This window comes from Bufo gargarizans, chromosome 4 (assembly GCF_014858855.1).
Source record: "Bufo gargarizans isolate SCDJY-AF-19 chromosome 4, ASM1485885v1, whole genome shotgun sequence".
Taxonomy (NCBI): domain Eukaryota; kingdom Metazoa; phylum Chordata; class Amphibia; order Anura; family Bufonidae; genus Bufo; species Bufo gargarizans.
The window spans coordinates 357,109,281-357,132,429 of NC_058083.1; the positions used below are offsets into that span (position 1 = coordinate 357,109,281).

Below are 23,149 nucleotides of genomic sequence, written 5' to 3' on the forward strand. Positions count from 1 at the left end.
GGTAGATAGGATATTTTATTCCAAACTGATGCAGGAGGGCATGCAGCATTAAGATTTCAATTTACATCTCTGGACTGGATTGTGGTATTATTTTTATTTTCTCTAATTTCTATTTTTTTTAACATTGTCATTTCATTTTGTACCTATGTGTATGCCATTAGTTGTCCAAATCATCATTTAAAATGCATATTTTTACATTTGCTTTAAGAGCTGAAACCTTTTATTTAATTTTTCGCAAAAAAAATTGTACCTCCTTGTAATTGTACATGGCCAGATCTGAAATTGCATGAGCATCAGGCACTCTAATTTGGGAAAATTCAGGAACACAGATACCTGCAAAAAAGGAAAATAATATTTACTTTTACAAGAAAGAAGATTAGAATTAGTCTTAACAGCTGCATGTATCTTGGGACTTGCTGTAATCCTTACTGAAATCATCGCTGTATTGCTCCATTAATTCAGAAAATATAAGGCAGTCTTCAAATCCCTATTTAAAAAAACACAAAAAACCTGTTACAATTTTGAAAAAGGAACTTTTGTATAGATAGTGTAGAGATGAGCAAATAGATTTTTAAATTAATTATTTTTTATGTCAGACAAGTCGCATGAAAATGTGCCCAGTGCCATTTTACTGTAAAAATTTGGAGAAAATAGGAGGAAGAAGATGAAGGATCAGATCTGCAGCGTTTATGGTTTAGTTTATATGCAGAATGTGTACAGGAAAATAAGAAGATAGACAGCAAGCAAAGTAAAGAGAAATACTAAATAAAAAAAATATTGTATATATAGAGAAGATTAGAAAAGAGAGAATCAAATCCCATGAAGTGGAATTCGATCGAAATTTCAGGATAAATTTGATTAGCCTAGAAGCCAATTTCCTTGTGCTCGTCAGCGAATCGATTTAACCTGAAATAGTATAAAAACCAAAAAAATAATATCTATCCCATCTTGGGGCTTGGGAAAGTGCATTGAAGAATATGGGTTTGGTTTCTTTTATAGTTTTAACCACATAGTTGTTCGGACCGCCTAACGTAGGATCGCGTTCCAGAGGCGGCTGACTCAGACACCTTCACGTGCCGGCGCGTCATCTCGCGAGACGTGATATTTCCTGTGAACGCGCGCACACAGGCGCGCGCGTTCACAGGAACTGCAGGTAAGAGAGTGGATCTCCAGCCTGCCAGCGGCGATCGTTCGCTGGCAGGCTGTAGATGCGATTTTTTTAACCCCTAAAAGGTATATTAGATGCTGTTTTGATAACAGTGTCTAATATACCGGCTACCTGGTCCTCTGATGGTCCCTTTTGCTTGGATCGACTACCAGAGGACACAGGCAGGACACAGGCAGCTCTGTAATAAGTAGCACCAAACGCCACTACACTACACCCCCCGTCACTTATTAACCCCTTATTAACCCCTGATCACCCCATATTAGACTCCCTGATCACCCCCCTGTCATTGATCACCCCCCTGTCATTGATCACCCCCCTGTAAGGCTCCCTTCAGACGTCCGTATGTGTTTTGCGGATCCGATCCATGGATCCGCAAAACACATACGCACGTCTGAATAGAGCCTTACAGGGGGGTGATCAATGACAGGGGGGTGATCACCCTATATAGACTCCCTGATCACCCCCCTGTCATTGATCACCCCCCTGTAAGGCTCCATTCAGACGTCCGTATGTGTTTTGCGGATCCACAAAACACGGACACCGCGGATCCGCAAAACACCGGCAATGGGCTTTCCGCATTTTACGGATCCGCACATTGCCAGATCTATATAGAAAATGCCTTTGCTTGTCCGCAACAATTGCGGACAAGAATAGGACATGTTCTATAGGCTCTACAAAAAAAAGCAGTGTTCGCCCGATCAGGCCTGATCTTTTGCGCACACTTGCGTTCAGTCCGCCCCACCGCAGTGACAGAATTTTTTTTTCTGATCACTGCAAAAACACCGTAAAATCGCTGCTGCGCTATAAAAGATCACTTTTGAGGGGCATGGCGAGTTCATAGAAGATTTTTTTTTTTTCAAAAGTTAGCAGAAATTGATTATTAAATTTTTTTCTTACAGAGTCTTATATTCCACTAACTTGTGACAAAAAAATAAAATCTCACATGAACTCACCATACCCCTCACGGAATCCAAATGCATACATTTTTTTTTGACATTTATATTCCAGACTTCTTCTCACGCTTTAGGGCCCCTAAAATGCCAGGGCAGTATAAATACCCCACATGTGACCCCATTTCGGAAAGAAGACACCCCAAGGTATTCGCTGAGGGGCATATTGAGTCCATGAAAGATGGAACTTTTTGTCACAAGTTAGCTGAAAGGGAGACTTTGCGAGAAAAAAAAATATATATATTCCGCTAACTTGTGGCAAAAAAAAAAATTCTATGAACTCACCATGCCCCTCACGGAATACCTTGGTGTCACATGCGGGGTGTTTATACTGCCCTGGCATTTTAGGGGCCCTAAAGCGTGAGAAGAAGAAGTCTGGAATCCGAATGCCTAAAAATACCCTCCTAAAAGGTACTCATTGGAATTTGGGCCCCTTTGCCCACCTAAGGCTGCAGAAAAGTGTCACACATGTGGTATCTTTTTACATATACCCATGGTGGGTGAGATAAATATCTCTCTAAAAGTCCACTTTTCCTATTTTTTTTATACAAAGTTGTCATTTTAGAGAGATATTTCTCTCACCCAGCATGGGTATATGTAAAAATACACCACAAAGCACATTGCCCTACTTCTTCTGAGTATGGCTATACTACATGTGTGACACTTTTTGCAGCCTAGGTGGGCAAAGGGGCCCAAATTCCAAAGAGCACCTTTAGGATTTCACAGGGCATTTTTTACGCATTTGGATTCCAGACTTCTTCTCACGCTTTGAGTCCCCTAAATTGCCAGGGCATTATAAAAACCCCACAAGTAACCCCCATTTTGGAAAGACATGCCAAGGTATTTCGTGATGGGCATAGTGAGTTCATGGAAGTTTTTATTTTGTCACAAGTTACTGGAATGAGACTTTGTAAGTAAAAAAATAAAAAAAATATAAACAACATTTTGCACCATAGTTTATAAACGCTATAACTTTTGTGCAAACCAATAAATATACACTTATTCCATTTTTTTTATCAAAGACATGTAGAATAAATGTAGAGAAAATTTTATATAGAAATGTAGTTTAAAAAAAAAATTACAACTGAAAGTGAAAAATTTCATTTTTTTGCAAAAATGTCGATAAATTTCGATTAATAACAAAAAAAAGTAAAAATGTCAGCAGCAATGAAATACCACCAAATGAAAGCTCTATTAGTGAAAAGGAAAGGAGGTAAAATTCATTTGGGTGGCAAGTTGTATGACCGAGCAATAAATGGTGAAAGTAGTGTAGTGCAGAATTGTAAAAAGTGGTCTGGTCATTAAAGGGGTATTCCCATCTTGCTTTTTCAATCTTACCAGCAGTAGATGTCCTGTTAACTTCCTGGTTTGGCTCAGGCAGTTAAGTGAAGGCCGGCCATGCCTCCTTATGACTCACCCTGAGAGCTCAGTCCTTGCGTGCTCGTTCATGTGGATGAGTCATCAGTCTGGCAGCCTGTAGAGTATGTAAAGCCCATCCCCCTGCTAGGGAATCACTCAGTGACCACTGACCAATGCTAGTGAAATAATGTAGTAACTTGTGGCTGTCCTGCATTCTAATACACTTTTACACATAAAACCTATGTTACAAACCCATTCTGTGCAGCAAAAACAATAAATCACTACAGCCCAAATGCATGTTAGCTAGTAGCCATATGATCTGTGCTAGATAGCGATAGATATATTCACTGACTTATTACCCAGCTTTCCCGTTGTCCGATACAATCACAGACTTATTACCCAGCTTTCCCGATGTACAATATTATCACAGACTTATTACCCAGCTTTCCCGGTATCAGATATTAAGTCAGTTATAATATCTGAGACTTATTACCCAGCTTTCCCAGTCTCAGATATTATCACTGACCTATTACCCAGCTTATGGGGGGGGGGGTGCATCTGTGGACGGCACTTATGGGGGGTGCATCTGTGGGTGGCACTTATGGGATGGGGGGTGCATCTGTGGGTGGCACTTATGGGATGGGGGGTGCATCTGTGGATGGCACTTATGGGATGGGGGGTGCATCTGTGGATGGCACTTATGGGGTGGGGGGGCATCTGTGGATGGCACTTATGGGGTTTGGGGGGCATCTGTGGATGGCACTTATGGGGTTGGGGGGGCATCTGTGAATGGCACTTATAGGGTTGGGGGGGCATCTGTGAATGGCACTTATGGGGTGGGGGGGCATCTGTGAATGGCACTTATGGGGTGGGGGGGCATCTGTGAATGGCACTTATGGGGTGGGGGGCATCTGTGGATGGCACTTATGAGGTGGGGGGGCATCTGTGGATGGCACTTATGGGGTGGGGGGCATCTGTGGATGGCACTTATGGGGGGGCTCATTTGTGGATGGCTCTTATGGGGGGGAGCATCTGTGGATGGCACTTATGGGTGGGGGGCATCTGTGAAAGGCAATTATGGGGGGGGGCATCCGTGAATGGCACTTATGGGGTGGGGGGGCATCTGTGGATGGCACTTATGGGGTGGGGGGGGCATCTGTGGATGGCACTTATGGGGTGGGGGGCATCTGTGGATGGCACCTATGGGGTGGGGGGCATCTGTGGATGGCACTTATGGGGTGGGGGCATCTGTGGATTGCCGCCTGGACTCCTTCTGGGCACCAGAGAGCACGGCGTCCTCGGATGCTATGACGCAGTGCGCTCCCTCCTGCTGCCGGAAAACAGTAATACACTGCTATGATCTATAAGAGCGTATAACTGTATTCCGGCGGCAGGAGGGAGCGCACGGCGTCCTCGGTTGCTATGACGCCGTGCGCTCCCTCCTGCTACCGGAAAACAGTAATACACTGCTATGATCTATAAGCAACCGAGGACGCCATGTGCTCCGGCGCCCAGAAGGAGTCGGCCCGGGACTAATAGAGGAGCATCTGCAGGATCTCTTTGGGCATGCGCAGTCTCAGCCAGCGTGTGCGTTCTTGAGCGGCCGGCTGGGGAGAAGGTAGGACATTGTGCGCAGGCGCGGCCCATACAAGCCCCGCAAGTATGTGGCCGTATCCATGGGATACCAGCATAAACACAGGGGAGTGAAAGGAACATTTCTATGCCGAATGGTATGCTTTTTTTAATTACATGTATAATAAGAAATGTTCAGTGGGGGACAATAATTTAATGTAACCCTATTTAATGAAGTGGGAATACCCCTTTAAGGGTGTTTAAGCTAGGGGAGCTGAGGTGTTTAATATTATGCACAGGATATATGTAACACCACTGTGGCTTCACAGGCGTGGATTACGAGATTGCTCCAACTGTATGCGTTGTGGGAGCCCGAACTCAGACTATCTTCATCTGTTTTGGGATTGCCCCCTTTTAGATGGTTATTGGGGAGCAATACAAGAATTTCTTGTGCAGCGAATGCAAGGGGGAGCTCCCTCGCCAGCCTCAGCTATGGATCCTTGGGGATCTTTCCGCTCTAAATTGCCAGAAGCCAGAGCAGTGCCTTTTGACTAGGGTGATGTTTGTGGCCCGTCTCCTGATTTCCAGGTCCTGGTTTGCATTTACCCCTCCTCACGTTAACCAGTGGCTGAAATTAGTCAATAAAATTAGAGATTATGAGGCCATTCTGTATAGGCAGAGAGGTTCATATAATAAATGGCTCAGGATTTGGGCAGCATGGAATGGGTGAAAGAATAATTGAAAAGTCATAGGTTTCTTTATTTTTTTATATAATTTTTTTTGTAAAATTATTATTATTATTATTTTTTCTTCTCCTGAATATGGCGGCACTTTGGGGGGAGGGAAGCGGGTGGTTGGGAATGTATGTATTCTGTCGTTCTTAAATTTGTAAGTACTGGTTAAAGGGCTTCTGTCACCCCACTAAAGTGATTTTTTTTTTTTGGGCTAGTGAAATTAGTTATATTGCGATATATGACAATATAATTGTGTTACTTACTTTGATCCAGCAGTTTCTGCAAAAAACGAAGTTTTATAATATGTAAATTCGGTCTCTAACCGCAAGTAGGGCGGCTACTTGCTGCTAGCTGCTGCAGAAATCCGCCCCTGATTGACAGGGCCAGCCGGGATCTCCTCCTCCGACCAGCCCTGTCGGCATTTCAAAAATCGCGCGCCTCTGTTGATTCGGCGCAGGCGCTCTGAGATGAGGAGGCTCGTCTCCTCAGAACTCCCTCAGTGCGCCTGCGCCGATGACATCACCGAAATAGAAGACGTCATCGGCGCAGGCGCACTGAGGGAGTGCTGAGGAGACGAGCCTCCTCATCTCAGAGCGCCTGCGCCGAATCAACAGAGGCGCGCGATTTTTGAAATGCCGACAGGGCTGGCCGGAGGAGGAGATCCCGGCTGGCCCTGTCAATCAACACGACGAGGGGACGGATTTCTGCAGCAGCTAGCAGCAAGTAGCCGTCCTACTTGCTGTTAGAGACCGAATTTACATATTATAAAACTTCGTTTTTTGCAGAAACTGCTGGATCAAAGTAAGTAACACAATTATATTGTCATATATCGCAATATAACTAATTTCACTAGCCCAAAAAAAAAAATAATCACTTTAGTGGGGTGACAGATGAATAAAGAAAAATATTATTAAAAAAAAAAGTTTGGTACAGTTCGGGTTCCCTCAACCATATTCATAAAGATAAATCAGGTATGGATTTCCAGACACTGGTGCCACTTACAACAAAATAGATATTCTGCCACTAATGATTATACCGAAATGTTCATCCATTTGGGCTGTTACTTCTGGCCATGTGCTGCTGCCACCTGATTCCACCCGCCTGCTGCCTCTGCTGCCATTCCTACAAAATGGCTTCTTGGCCTCCTGATATATACATGTTATATATATTTTTTAAAAGGATATAAATGCCACTGGGCCTTGCTATTACACTGCTGTTGTTGTTGGGTTCTGCTGCTACTGTGATCTGCCATCATCTTGTGCTGCATGCCACTGCTGTTGCCCCCGCTATACACTATGTCATAGGGCAACTACTGTCACTGTCTCCTTCCCCACTCTGTCATGGGGCCACTACTGCTACATCTGCCACAGTCCCCATTCTGTCATGGGGCCACTTTTGAGATGGTTACTGCCACTACTGCTGCTGCCACCCTCCTCACGTTGTCATGGGGGCACTACTTAAATCTTGGGGCGCTGCATGGTTAAGACCACAGTGATAAATTAGACCTGACACTAACATTGACCTATAATACTGATGCACAGTGATTTGAGAGCTAACAAAAGGGATTGCAAAGCATGTGTTTTGACTGCCACAACATTCATTAAAATCATTTTTTTCTTCTCCATTACTTAATTGTTGCTGCCTCCATGTCTATATTTGGTTCCACCAGGGAGCTATTTGGACACAGCTCATTCAGGGGCAGGCAATTTTTTTTTGTTTTGCTTTACTGAAGGGTGCTGTATTATTTTATTTTTTAACAGTAGGGATTAGCTATGAATCTTTGGTGCACACTTTTACTGCCACTGCTGCTGATGACTTGAATCTTGGTGCAGTTAAAAGAGGACCTTTCACCGCTCCTGACATGTCTGTTTTAATTACGTCATGCATTCCCCATGCAATAACAAATCTGGAGCATCTATTCATATGCCTCTATGGTGTACCATTCCTTCATTATTTCTACTAGACGTTATGAATGAATTGCTATTAGCCTTCAGTTAGGGTACAGAGGGGAGTTAACAAGTTTGGGGTGTGTACCTGCACACATGAACATGGCAGCACTGGTTGGATAGAGTGAGTCTGTGCAGGTGCACACCCCCAACTTGTTACCACCACTCTGTACCCTTACTGAAGGCTAATAGCAATTCAATTATAACTTCTAGCAGGAATAATAAAGGAATGGTACATCATAGAGCCATAAAAAATAGATGCTCCAGATTTGTTATCACATAGGGAATGCATTAAGCCATTAAAGCAGGCATGTCAGGAGTGGTGAAAGGTCCTTTGGCGATAAGTTAGACCTGACACTTTTTTTCTTTTCTTTTTTAAGGCTACTTTCACACTAGCGTTCGGAGCGGGTCCGTCTGATGTTTCATCAGACGGATCCGCTCCTATAATGCAGACGTTTGCATCCGTTCAGAACGGATCCATCTGCATTATAACTTAGAAAAATGTCTAAGTGTGAAAGTAGCCTGAGCGGATCCGTTCAGACTTTACATTGAAAGTCAATGGGGGACGGATCCGCTTGAAGATTGAGCCATATGGTGTCATCTTCAAGCGGATCCGTCCCCATTGACTTCCATTATAAGTCTGGACGGATCCGCTCGCCTCCGCACGGCCAGGCGGACACCCGAACGCTGCTTGCAGCGTTCAGGTGTCCGCTCACTGAGCGGAGCGGAGGCTGAGCGCTGGCAGACGGATGCATTCTCAGTGGATCCGCCTCCACTGAGAATGCATTAGGGCCAGACGGCTGCGTTCAGGGCCGCTTGTGAGCCCCTTCAAACGGAGCTCACGAGCAGACACCTGAACGCAGGTGTGAAAGCAGCCTAAACCTGTAATACTGACACAGTAATTTGACAGCTAACAGATGGGATTAGCTATGAATCTTGGTTACCTGCAGTGATGTAGACAGCAATAAATTACAACTGCTTGCAATACTGATGGCACAATACCTACAAAATGGATTAAGTATGAATGTGGGTTCACAAGAACGCAATGCACACAGTGTTTAAGTTCCAAGCCTTCACAAGGAGATTGGGCCACCTAGTGGGATGATTACGATTAGGCAGAGGGGCCTGGGTATACCAGATATATTACGATCCAAGACAAATTAATCCGGAACAAATCAAATTTCTTGACGAAGTTCAGCAAATCATCCAAATCAATTTTTTTTTAAACTTCTTTAGCTGGTACATGCAAAAGCAGCAATGCTCCAGCCTGTACTTCATTCAGCAGCTGCAGGGGAATCTGTATACTGGTACACAGCACTGTACAGAAGTATGGATTCTAAAAAACAATAGACACCTTAACAATAGGTGCCTATTTCGCTAGGAAAAGTCAAAACAAAATAGTACATGACCAATATGCTTTTTATCACAATTATAATTAGTTTTAATAATGCTTCTCTGAACCTTTAGGTACACGTTAAACATTTATGTATGTTATACCCTGAAGCAGTATTTAATAGTACCAATTATTTGTATCATTTAGCGATGTGCACATTATTGTGGTACTATTGATGTGTACATAATAGTGCACTATTGATTTGTACAATATAGCAGTGTTATTAACTGTATATGTAATGGTACTATTTGTGTTATTGTATAGTGATTCTATGTACTGTATGTGTATTCTATTGCATAGGTAAGGGGGTAGCACTGTGAATTTTATTTCCTGGGGTGAAGGAAAACCTACTGGTAGTTGCATGGCTATTAACCTGTAGATGCTGTACTGTAATTTGACTAAATAGACAAATACTATATACTACACACCATATACTGTAAACTATATATTTACAAATTTCTAAGTAATGATAAGAATATTTTGTGTATTTCTATATTTTTTTGTTTGTTTTTTAATGAAATAAATTCTATATATTTTCATGACAAGCATTGAAGACGTTATCAACGTAGAGACAGAAACAGACTGACCAACCACTGTAACAAAGGATCATCTGCTGGACCCAGGAACTGACACAATAATGGGCTTCAAAGGTGAAGCAGAAGATAACCCCATTTGAAACTAATTTGGAGTCACTTACTGCTGTGGGCAATTCTTATGTAAAAATAAAGGAGGGAATACAACTTCCAAACAACGTGTAGATGCTTTATCGAAAAGTGCTAAAATCCAGAAATGTACATTAGGTCTACGCGTTTCAGATCACAAAATACAGATCCTTACTCATGACAACAAACAATGTGAGACACTGGCCTTAAATAAGGGGCAGGTCAAACATGTCAGGTGGACATAATCAGAAACAGCTCCACCTCTGAGACATAAAAAACACACATGTGCTAAAAGAAAAATACTTCAAGAAACAATGTATCAGGATCAATAGTGCAGGATGAGATCATGCCTGCTGTTGAGACCCATAGGTACACAGGTATTCATGGTAAAAATTCAATAAGATTCTCTATTTAAAAGAACTCTCCTGTGGTCACCTCCACGCTTAGGATATTTAACTCGTTCAATCCCTTGCACAACGAGACTACATTATGACAAGCCGCATAATGTGAACTGACTGCAGAAACATTTCTGGTCAGCGTTTTAGGAATGTCCGAAATATGCCTGCGAATACGTGTTTTAAGGCTATTTCAAGTACATCCTATATATTGTAAGCGGCATGTCGTGCAGGTGATACAGTACACCACAAAGTTGGTATTGCAGTTAATGTACTGTTTTAAGTGGAAAAAAAATTGGGTTGGACGCAGAAGTGACAGTTTAGCCCGCTTGCAAGTGATTGCAAAAGTGCAGATGCGGTGCCCGCATTTAAAATTTCCTTTGAAGTGTAGCCAGTTCTGTTTCTTTTGGGGGTCATCCAAAAACAGACTAGGACTGACACATTGGCCCAAATTGGGGGCTCGGCGGGCAATGCATTTGACACTGGGACTAAGAACATCAGACCACTGTCCATTCATGCGTAGCACGGACAGAGGTTTTCTAATAATCTGACAGATTTTGCTGTATTCAACACTGTAATTTGTAATAAAAACTGGAGCCCCGTTCCTAGAGCCTTCACTGTTTGAGTTCAGTTGACTGTCAGGATCTTGCCCGATTTCCCAGGTCGCAGTATCTGATCAGACCGAGATCCGGTATCAGCAGTCAATCGTGACAAGTACTGACACTACACACACTATAGAATTTGATCACTCTACTGCCTACAATCTACCAGATTGCACAGGAGATCAGATTGTTTCCGGTTCCTTCTAACAACTACTAAACTTCAGAGATTCGCATTTTAAAGCAAACAGGTAGCTGAAAATTAGGAACTCAAATTCAGTGGTGTATCTTGGTTTTGTGCTGCCCTAGGCGAGACTAAACTTGGGCACCCCCCTAATATAAATTTGACCCAACCCTTCCTGTCAAGGCCAAACCCCTTCCTCTCTAAACCCCACCCCTTCCTATGTGCCATCCCAAATCCCCCCTAAACAATGCCATCCACAGATCCCCCTCCCCTAAACAGTGCCATCCACAGATCCCCCTCCCCTAAACAGTGCCATCCACTGATCCCCCTCTTCTAAACAGTGCCATCCACAGATTCCCCTCCCCTAAACAGTGCCATCCACAGATCCCCTTCCCCTAAACAGTGCCATCCACAGATCCCCCTCCCATAAACAGTGCCATCCACAGATCCCCCTCCCGACACTCACAGGAGTACATTTATAAACTGTAATCAGTAACTAACGTAATCATCGCTGATACCTTACTCTTAGCTCCGGTAACAGCAGGCAGTGTGGGCGGCGCTCACTCATTGACGTCACGCGCCTGCACCGCCTAGTGGGAGAAGCAGGCGTGTGACGTCAGTGAGTGAGCGCCACCCGCACTGCCTGCTGTTACCGGAGCTAAGAGTAAGGTATCCAAGTAAAGAGATCAGCAATTATTAAAGTTAAAGTTACTGATTACAATTTATAAATGTACTCCTGTGAGCGGCGTGGCCCTGTATATTCTAACCCCTGTCACCATCTCACTGAGATCGTGAAAACTCAGATCCGATGGTATATTCTAACCCCCAGGCAAGCGTCCCCGTCACCATGGGAACGCCTGGGGGTTAGAATATACCATCGGATCTGAGTATACCGGCGTATAAGACGAAAGGGGTAAACAAGGCATTTTGCCGCCCCATTGGCAAGTGCCGCCCTAGGCAAATGCCTCGTTTGCCTCGTGATAGATACGCCTCTGCTCTAATTGCCTTAAAAAAATATAGCCCGTGCTAGGTTAAATAATTGGTTTTAATAAAAAGTTGAAAGATGTAAAAACAGAAGCATACAAATATACACAGAACAGTTATTAAAATAAAAGGATGAAAGAAAACTGATGCCTACTTTACTCACACAGAGACTTGCAGCCATCAGGTCCTCATTCAATCAGATTGGCCTCAAAATGGGGAACACTGTACAATCTGCTCTGTCCAATTTATAAGAATTGGGTCCAGGCAGTCTGTAAACTCACCTTTAGGGCGTGACATATGCGTTGGCAGGGACTTTTATGACCGGTTAGTCATGCTGAAATCTGGTCTAAAATGGATTTCTGCCCATAACTCTACACAGGAGAATGCCCATCCGATAATTGTAGGCTAATTTTCAGCTCTCAGTATTGGGGTTACAGGGGTATTAAACTCCACGTGACCCCAATCAGAAGAACTGATTTCCTGAGCCAGGATTTAACATAAGTGATTGGATTTTGGTATGTGTGGTCTGTCACCTCCTGACCGTTAAAATGGCGTACCTCAATAATCTCTATTGAGTTGTATTTTCGAGTTATGACCGGAGTAAGATTTTTGGATTTTCCCACTGACAGCAAGGCATGGAGAGCAGCTTGCCCCCACCCTCAGGAATCATGCCCCTATCATAAAGTAATAAACCCCTCTGAAGCTGTCCACTATACAGGCATTTTTATATAAAGTGTCGCGGAGGCTAGTGATCGTTGTCACCTCTGGGTCAGGGACTAAGAGGTTTATGGCGGTGGTCTGGTTTTGGATGTGGGGGAAGATGGAGAGGGAGAGAAGGGACAGTACATTTGTTTGGATAAAGGGGAGCTCTGAGTCCCCAGAACACAGGCTGAGCACTCATGCTCAGTGTCCCACACCTCCCCTTTTAGAAGGTGCCTGGGGAGGATGACTCACAGGTCATTCTCCATGGCACCTGTCACTGTGAGTTCAGCAGCCCTAGACAGCCCATTCGCATTTTCATGGTCGCACCCCTTCTTGTGCTGGATGGGTGAAATCGTACTGCTGCAGAGCCAAACTTCATCGCAGCAGTTTTCCGTTCACTGGCTACATGGTTCAGCCAGCTCGAGAGGTTATGGTCAGTGATCACCGTAAAGTTGCGCCCATAGAGGTATGGCTCTAATTTCTTAAGAGACCAAACTATGGCAAGACACTCCTTCTCAATGGTGGCATATGCCACTTCCCGGGGAAGCAACTTCCGGCTGAGGTACAGAACCGGGTGCTCCTTCCCAGCCAGGTCCACCTGGCTGAGGACAGCTCCTAGGCCATAGGTAGAGGCATACGTTTATACCGCAAACCTGCGGCTTAAATCAGGGGCCTGAAGAACGGGGCAGTGGGATAGAGCGTATTTCAAGGCATTGAAAAACGTCTCGCATTCAGGGGTCCAAGTGACCAGCTTGGGGAGTTTTTTCTTAGTGAGGTCTGTCAGGGGCTTGCCAAGGCACTGTAATTGGGCACAGATTTCCAATAATATCCGCACATACCAAGATAAGACATTTCTTGTTTTTTGGTCTGCGGGGTGGGCCAGGTAGTAATAGCTTCCACCTTGCCAGTCTTAGGTTTAATGGTGCCTCCGCCTACCAGGTGTCCCAGATAGAGGACTTCAGTCATGCCCACCTGGCACTTTTCGGGTTTGATAGTCAGCCCGGCGAAGCATATTTTCTCGAGGACCTGGGTCAGGTGGGTGAGATGCTCCTCCCAAGTGTTGCTGAAGACAGCGATGTCATCGAGATAAGCCATCGCGCAATGTTCCAACCCCCCCAGCAAGCAATTCGCCACTCACTGAAAGGTGGCTGAGGCATTTTTCATGCCAAAGGGCATCATTAGAAACTCAAAAAGCCCAAAGGGGGAGATAAAGGCCAACCTTTCACAAGCTTCCGGGGTCAGAGGTATCTGCCAGTACCCTCGGCTCAGATCCATGACTGTTATAAACTGGGCTGCTGCCAGTTTGTCTAACAGTTCATCAATCCTGGGCATTGGATAGGCACCAAATCCATCACAGTATTTAATTTCTGGTAATCTACAAAGAACCAGGTTGTCCGGTCCTTTTTTGGGACAAGGACGACAGCAACAGCCCAGGCACTGTGGGATTTTTGGATAATGTTTAAGCCTAACATCTCGCCTACCTCTCGCTTCATATTCTCTAGGACTTCCCGGGTAAACCGGGCGGTGACTGACGGTATCTACATGGTGCTCTGCCAAGTGTGTCCTACCTGGTTTCCCCGTAAAAAGATCCTGCTGCACAAAAAAGGACTGCTGCAAGTTCACTTTGTTGCTCCCCAGTAAGCTGCGGGTTGATTTGTAAAGCTTGCATAGACCCGCAGCCCTTGCTGGCTGCCAGCAGATCAATCAGGTGATCCTCTTCTCCATTCTCGGGTAGACTACACACTGGCAGGGCCCATGTAGCCCTGTCCTGGTGGGCTTTAAGCATATTCACATGGAAGGTCCTTTCCCTTTTTCCCCCGTCATCCAGGGCCACTACAAATGTCACTTCATTCACCCATTTTTTAACGGTATATGGCCCTTCCCAGGCTGCCTGGAGTTTATTCTGGAGCATGGGAATCAGGGCCCACACCTTCTGCCCAATTTCATAAGCTCGTTCTCGAGCATGATGGTCATACCATCTTTTCTGGTTGGCCTGGGCCATGGTAAGATTCTCCTGGACCTGACCAGAGTCTCCATTTTTTCACAGAGGGTTAACACGTAGTCCACCACGGATGTCCCAGCACCAGTCTCTCCATCCCAGGCCTTATGAATGAGATCCAGTGGTCCACGGCCCCGTCTCCCATACAGAAGCTCAGAGGGGAGAAGCCTGTGGATGCCTGGGGTACCTCCCGGTATGCGAACAACAGGTAAGGGAGATAGCGTTCCCAGTCCCGGCCTTGGGTCTCCACAAACATCTTAAGCATCTGCTTTAGGGTTCTGTTAAAGCGTTCAAAGAGACAATTTGTTTGAGGATGGTAGGGGCTAACAACTATATGCTCCACCTGCATATTCTTGCACAAGCACTGCATCAAGTTAGACATGAATTGTCCCCCATGATCAGTGAGCATCTCCTGTGGGAACCCTACGCGAGAAAATATACCTAACAGAGCATCTGCCACATTGTCTGTGCGGATGGAAGGCAAAGCAACAGTCTCTGGGTATCGGGTGGCATAGTATACCACAGTGAGTATAAACCTTTTGCCAGAAGAGCTGGGAATGGCCAAGGGTCCAATGATATCCACTGCCACCCTCTGGAAGGGCTCATCAATGATGGGCAGAGGGATTAGCGGAGCCTTACTTACATCCCCATGTTTTACGACTCGTTGGCAAGTAACACAGGAACGACAATAGTGTGCAATGTCCGTTCCCATGTTAGGCCAATAGAACCGGCAGGACAGCCTGGCTTTAGTTTTCCGTACCCCCAAATACCCAGACAGGGGACTTCATGAGCTACTCTGAGTAGCTGAGCCCGGTACCTTTGGGGTACAATCAACACCCTCTCAGCAACCTGTGATTGGCTGGGGTTAGGGAAAACCGGCTCTCTATATAGTTTCCCCTGTTCCCAGTAAACTTTTACCTTGTCAGACTCTCCAGGGGGCCTGGCGGCAGAGGCCCTTAAATATTCCAAAGTGGCATCTGTAGACAGGGCCTCCTCGAACTCTAAGTTTGTGGCCGGTGCCTGCTGCACCGCCCAGGTAATTTCAGGGAGATTAGGTGGGGGAGCGGTATCACCCAGATGCTCCCCCTGGGCAATCAAGTTCCCCGTATCCTCCTCAGCAGCATTCTGGGCACTCTTCTGTCGAGTCACAACTGCTATGGAGGGTACAGGGGCACCCCGGTCTATGGTACCTTTTAACTCAAGTATATCACCATCATCATTCATCTGGGAAGCCGGTGGGGGACAGACAGGTGTCTGTCTGGCGTTCCCCTCTGTGGAAAAAACATGGTTAGGAAAAACACAACGGTTCACCCCAATCCTTGCCCAAAGTCCTCTTCCAAGGGTACCTGGTCCACTGGCAGAGGGGGTGAGGCACGGTCGATGGGGGTAGAAGCAGGTTCATACTGGGAAGTCATGCAGCCCAAGTCAGTGCCCAGCAGCACGTTAGCAGGGATGGAGTCTGACAACCCCACTTCTCTCAGGCCACACCCTGCACCCCAGTCTAGGTACACACAAGCCATGGGGACAGTAGGGCTGACTCCCCCAATCCCTGTGACCATCATAGTCTTTCCGGGAAGTATGTCTTGGGGGTCCACCAGCTCTGTATGCACAAGGGTCCGCTGTGCACCGGCATCCCGCAGCCCCACTGTAACCTTTTTTCCGATTTTAACAGGTTGCAGGTTATCATCATGGGGATTTGGCTGGGTGGCCACACAATACACGGCAGGGGGTGAACTGGAGGGTTTCCCCAGCGGCCCGGATTTCTTCTTGTCTGGGCAGGTGAGGCTGATATGGCCGGTCCTGTTGCACACATAGCAGCGCCAGACATCTGTGGTTGCGGGTTTCCCGCCAGAGGGGTGGGTGTTTGCCCCAGCGGGCATTCGGTTGGCGGCAGGCAGGGGAGGAAAGCTGGACTTGGGGCTCTTCCAACTAAGACTCGGCTTGCGGTGGTCGGGCACCCTGCTTGTCACATACAGGTCAGCAAGCTCGGAGGTTTCCTCTGCTGTTTTGGGCTGTTGCGTTAGGACAAATTGCTTGACCTCAGGGGGGCAGATGTGAAGTAGCTGTTCCTGGATGGTGAGGTCAGCAAGACCCTCAAAGGTGGTAATGTCAAGGCCCTTGACCCACTGGTTAAAGGCAGATCTCAGGCCACCTAGGACATCAGTGTAGCTGTCAGTGGGGCTAAGCTGCAGAGTCCTGAACCGTTTCCGGTACATGTCAGGGGTGAGGTTGTAGCTTTTGATTATGGCCGCTTTGATTTTAGCATAGTCCTCATCACAGTCCATAGGCAGGTCAGCAAAATCATCCAGTGCCTTCCCTCTCAGGCCTGGAGTGAGATATTTTGCCCACTGGGTGTCGGGGAGCTGATACTGGCAACACACCTTTTCAAAGCTCCCGAAGAATCCATCAACCCCTGATCTCTCATCCATCACGGGGAACTTGTCAAAAGATGGCATTGGTTGACGTACCTCTCTGGTTTCTGTGGGAGATGATGATGCAATGCCCTGGTCAAGCCACGCTAACTCCAGCTTCAGTTGGCGCTCAGCTTGGCGCTCTGCGGCTTCCCTCTCAGCTTGGTGCTCGGCGGCTTTCTGGTACTCTAGGATGAGTTGCAAACAAAGTTCGGCATCAGAGTCACCTAGGCAGGCAAGCGCAGCCTGTATGGATGAGGGCAGTCCTTCTGAGGTGGTACTCTGCTCAGAGTTCTCACCGGCAGGAGAGGCAGGCCTTGGGTTTATCTCACAGACCAGCTGGGGGGGACTGCCATCTGGCTGGGTTGTCATGCCTGTCCTCCCTTGATCATCCGCCTGCAGCGCACGTACAAGGAAGTCCTTTGTCCGGTCTGCTCCATCAATCCCTCTGAGCCGAGATTGACTAGCGCTTCCCTAGTCATCCTCTGGTATAAAGTGGACATGATGCTGCACTTCTCCCAAATAAAAGATAGAAAAGAAAAACAAGAGGGGGTAGGGGAAACTGTCCTGTATGTATATATTCTGCTTCAAAACCAAAACAAATAACCTCAGCACGGTCAGCTCACCTGTACCCTGGCACCGTACTGCCAGCTGTTAGTGGAAGGTATAATTGCTTAAACCCAGTACTAATGCTTTAATAATCTGACAGATTTTGCTGTAGTCAACACTGTAATTTGCAATAAAAACTGGAGCCCCGTTCCTAGAGTCTTCACTGTTTGAGTTTAGTTGACAGTGTCAGGATCTTGCCTGATTCCCCAGGTTGCAGTACCCGATCACTTGAGAAATCCACGGCACACCAAATGCGTTTTATCAATTAGTAATTTTTAATTCATAGTAGTTTTCACATCAATTTAATGTTCCATCCAGAGCAATTATGTGAGCAGTATTTTTTTAAAAGTTAATCAGTACAACCCCATTCATGCAGATATAGGCCCGCTATCCAAAATACCACGCCAAAGATTTTTGGGTACCCCAAGTTAGGAAAATGTCCTTGCCTTCATTGCGCACAATGTTCCAGTGTCATTAAAGGCGACAGCATCACACACCCCCAGTCAGGGAAGAAATAACCTATTAAAGGATACTTTACATGTGATTCTACTTACATAGTCTTTCTCATAAAATGCCCTTGTGGACTGATTTACATTGGTGAGACTACTCAACACATTAGGGATAGGATCTCTAAAGATAAATGCACTATCAGAACAGATCAACTCTTGTTACCTATGCCGGTCCACTTTAAGCGACACAACCATCAGATCTCTTCTTTGCGGTTCCAAGTCTTGGAACATGTCCCGATCCCCCGGAGGGGAGGTAATCGGACACTACTACTCAAACAACTGGAGTCCTATGGGATACATCGTCTGGACACGTTATCACCCAAAGGACTAAACAGGGAATGTGACTTTTATTACAATCTCTGAAGGGTGTAATGTACTATGAGACTTATTGCATTCTTGTATTTTTGTTTTTTATAGCATTATTTAATGTTACAATATTTTCATAATGTGTCTGATATATTACCCCTTTCTATTCACAGATCCGTTAGTCTTGATCTTGGTCCATAATGATCTAGCTATGGGTGAGAACCATACCCCTCCCCCCTTCCCTCCCCCTCCCTTCTTACCCCTTTCACTCCCCCCCCCCATCCTACCAATCTTTATTTCTTAACTTCTTTCCTTTTTCTTTTCCTTTTTTTTTTCTTTTCTCTTCTTCTTTCTTTCCTCTGGTTCACCTTCCACAATATAACTTAATATTATCCTTAATATTCTTAATATTTCTTTCATTCCTCATCACATATATTCCATGTGGCTCCAAATTACATTTCCTCCTTATCATATTTTCTCTCTATTATTATTCATACACCCAGTATCTTTAGCATAATATATCCAATATAACACATTTATCACAGTCCTGGTCCCAGGTTCGGATTACATACTCTTCCCAAACAGCGCCTACAGAGAAGAAGGGCATAGTCTCTGCTCTTCTCAGTCCTCAAATTATACTATGCGCATGCGCCGGTCCTTTGACACTGACACATGATGTCAGATATCCTGTTCCATCGCAATCTCATTCAATGACAATGCGCATGCGCGCGCCGTCTGTTGACGTCAGACGTAGGCGCCACCACAGGTGAGACGCTACACTCTACACTAGCATATAAGGGCCGCATTAGCACATGGACACACATCTCCAGAGCAGACACTGCATATTCAAGCCACAGGTAAGGCGCCCTTGGTAGATTTTTGTTATACTAGCACCTCAACAAAACCTATGTAAGCCTCTATGACTTCAGCGGATTATTTAGCTTTACTCTAGGTACATTATCTATGATACTTGATACCTCATTTATACTGCTCATATGTCTACTTCTCTGGGTGCCATGTTATTGTAATCCTCGACCATCTAGCCTATTTATTCTTTGTGTCTATCACCCATCCTACCCAATAGTGCTCCCATCCTCCCTATATTGTCCCCTACTCTGTATATATGCCTTATATAGTCATTACAAATATTTATTATTCCAATGCAATGATCCCGAGTATTTATCCATGCATCTAGGTACCAACAGTGTTTTATATCCTAGCAATGTATAAGTTGTGTATATATATTTGCCTTTATTTCAGGATTTTTTTGTTTTTTTACTTCTGTTTTGCGATTTCTATTTCCCCTTTTTTCTCTTCCACCCTGGACCCCTGAGCAGAAGCTGTTAGTGGACTCAGATTTTTTGAACTATGGGATAAGACATCTCATTGATATGTATTGTTTAGTTTATTCATAATCTCTAATACTGCATCATTGTTCCGTCGACAATACTTATTATTCTACTATGTATTCTTTACAGATCCCTTGATAAAGGTCGACACTGACCGAAACGGGGGTTGTACTGCTTAACTTTTAAAAAAAATACTGCCAATGCCACCCTGTCTTTTTAGTTTGTGTATATATAGATTCCTGGAGGTATATAAACTCCAATTTAAATGTGCCTGTTTTCCATCTACAGGCCACATTTGTTTGTGAGTCGACCTCATGCTCCTGTAATTTGCCCACTGGCTCCTGGTATTGCCCATACGGCTCAGGTAGGAGAGTGTTAGGTCCCGGGCTACTTGAGAAACCTTGGCGTGGTGCCCGGACTTAGACATGTTCTACACCGTAGGACATGTTGACTAATCTCTCAATTTTTAGTGAGACTGCAGAGTGCACCTGTCTTTTGCTATTGTTTTGTTATATTGTTAAAAAAAATATTGCTCACATAATTGTTCTGGATGGAACATTAAATTGATGTGAAAACTACTATGAATTAAAAATTACTAATTGATAAAACGCATTTGGTGTGCCGTGGATTTCTCAAGTAAATCTACTGATGTCTGTCCTCTACGAGCACCCACAATCTAGGGTGTGCAGATCTCATATTTCTTGGATAGAAGTACCCGATCAGACTGGGATCCGGTATCAGAAGTCAATCGGGACAAGTACCGACACTACACACACTATCGAATTTGATCACTCTGCCTACAATCTACCAGATTGCACGGGACATCAGATTGTTGCCGGTTCTTTCTAACTACTAAACTTCAGAGATTCGCATTTTAAAGCAAACAGGTAGCTGAAAATTAGGAACTCTAATTGCCTTAAAAAATATTGCCAGTGCTAGGTTAAATAATTGGTTTTAATAAAAAGTTGAAAGATGTAAAAACAGAAGCATACAAATATACACAGAACAGTTATTAGAATAAAAGGATGAAAGAAAACTGACGCCTACTTTACTCACACAGAGACTTACAGCTATCAGGTCCTTAGGCAAGACAGAAAGACACGGAACACTGTACAATCTGTTCTGTCCAATTTATAAGAATTGGTCCAGGCAGTCTGTAAACTCACCTTTAGGGCGTGACATATGGGTTGGCTGTGACTCTTATGACCGGTCAGTCATGCTGAAATCTGGTCTAAAATGGATTTCTGCCCATAACTCTACAAAGGAGACTGCCCGCCCGATAATTGGGGGCTCATTTTTCAGCTCTCAGTATTGGGGTCACAGGGGTACCAAACATGGGGTGTCCACGTGACCCCAATCAGAAGAACTGATTTCCTGAGCCAGGATTTAACATAAGTGGTTGGATTTTGGTATGCGTAGCACCGTCACCTCCTGACCGTTAAAATGGCGTACCTTAATAATCTCTATTGAGTTGTATTTTCGAGTTATGACCGGAGTAAGATTTTTGGATTTTTCCACTGACAGCGAGGCATGGAGAGCAGCTTGCCCCCACCCTCCGGAAGCGTGCCCCTATCATAAAGTAATAAACCCCTCTGAAGCTGTCCACTATACAGGCATGTTTATATAAAGTGTCTTGGAGGCCAGTGATCGTTGTCACCTCTGGGTCAGGGACTAAGAGGTTTATGGCGGTGGTCTGGTTTTGGATGTGGGGGAAGGTGGAGAGGGAGAGAAGGGACAGTTATTTGTTTGGATAAATGGAATCCCCACTCATGCTCAGTGTGCCACAGACTGCTGGTCTTGTTTTTTGGAAAAACGAATTCCGCCCGTGATTTGAACTTAACTTGTGCCCCGGCCTGTAACAGACTGCTATTGCTGTATCCATGGGCAACAAGGTGGTCAGCAACTGGACTAAACTCTTCCTGGAAACGCGCATCACTGGAACAGTTCCGTCTGAGGCGTATGAATTAGCCTCTAGGAATATTGCGGACACGTGAGCGAGATGACATGAAGATGCAAAGAGTGCTGTTTCCTGCAGTTTCCTTGCAGTAAGTACATGTAGCTATAGTGGAATCAATAGCGTTGCCCATCAGAGTTAAATCCAGAAATAAAATGGACATACAATTATAGTTGGTGGTAAATTTCATATTAAGTGTGTTAATGTTCAGGAACTCCTCAAACAGTGGTATAGCAGTATGGTCACCTGACCAAATGAATGGTAAATTGTCGATATAACAACCATACCACTGTAATGAGGGTGCCTATACATTCTTGTCTGAAAAAAGATAGCAATGTTCCCACAACGCCATGTGTATGTTGGCTATGGAGGGCGAGAATTTAGCCCCCATGGAAACACCTGTGCGTTGTAGGAAGAAGCAGTGGTTAAACATGAACACGTTATGTTTAAACAGAAAATGGACGACATTACATATGAAATCTTGAAATTCCATGCTGAAATCAGCATAAGTTTTCAAGAACCATCGCAAAGAGGAGATGGCTGAGGTGTGGGGAATGACAGTATACAAGGATGTAACATCCGCAGTAATCCAGACATATTCAGGCCTCCAAGAACATTTATAAAAAGACTGAAGAACAGTTCTGGTGTCTAAAATGAAACCCGGAATAGTCTGGACCAGCGGTTGAGGCAAGCTGTCAACCCACGCAGACAGCCACTCCGTGAAGGATCCAATTCCGGCCACAATGTGGATTTGGGGTAAAGAGTGGAATATTGGAATAATAGGGTGTAAAACATATATTAAATCAGCTTGTCTTTGATCCATAAAACCATTCTTAACTCCCAAGGACAACAGGGAAAGCAAGTCACTTTGAAACTGGGGGGTGGGGTCATGTGACATCTCCAGATATGTGTCCGAATCTCCTAATATTAGAAGATTTTGGGACGCATATATGGAGCGGTCCATGACCACCACCAACCCCCATTTATCTGCCTGTTTAATAATGACATCCTTTATGTTCTCAAGCTCTTTTAGAGCCGTTCTTTCCGCAGTGGTTAAATTACAATTGGAATGGAACCCAGCCACTGCCTGACATGTATCCTTCAGTACAAATAAGTCTCGCTCCACTGATTCCTGAAAGTGGTGAAGAGCCAGAGAGCGGGAATTGTACGGGATAGAAATCACGGTTGTGAGTGACAAAATTATGAGAAAAATCATGAATAGGCAAAGAATTAGAGGCATTGCGACATTGTTGAAGATGAGAAATGTGAGCTAGTTCCTGGAAGGACAATGGCATGTAATTGGAGATGGTCATCACAGGAGAAATAGGAACAGAAACGGAACTGGCGGGAGCAGATTCTTCCAC

General features: G+C 44.9%; 1 protein-coding gene across 1 annotated transcript in view; it reads right to left on the reverse strand.

The window, feature by feature from the left end:
* KMO (kynurenine 3-monooxygenase) overlaps nucleotides 1-23,149 on the reverse strand; it is an 866,528-nt gene that overhangs the window by 395,501 nt on the left and 447,878 nt on the right. The window contains exons 11-12 of the mRNA XM_044291809.1: nucleotides 430-487; nucleotides 251-333 (exon numbers count right to left, since the gene is read on the reverse strand). Of these exons, the coding sequence (XP_044147744.1) occupies nucleotides 251-333; nucleotides 430-487 (141 nt within the window). The remainder of the gene's footprint in view (nucleotides 1-250; nucleotides 334-429; nucleotides 488-23,149) is intronic.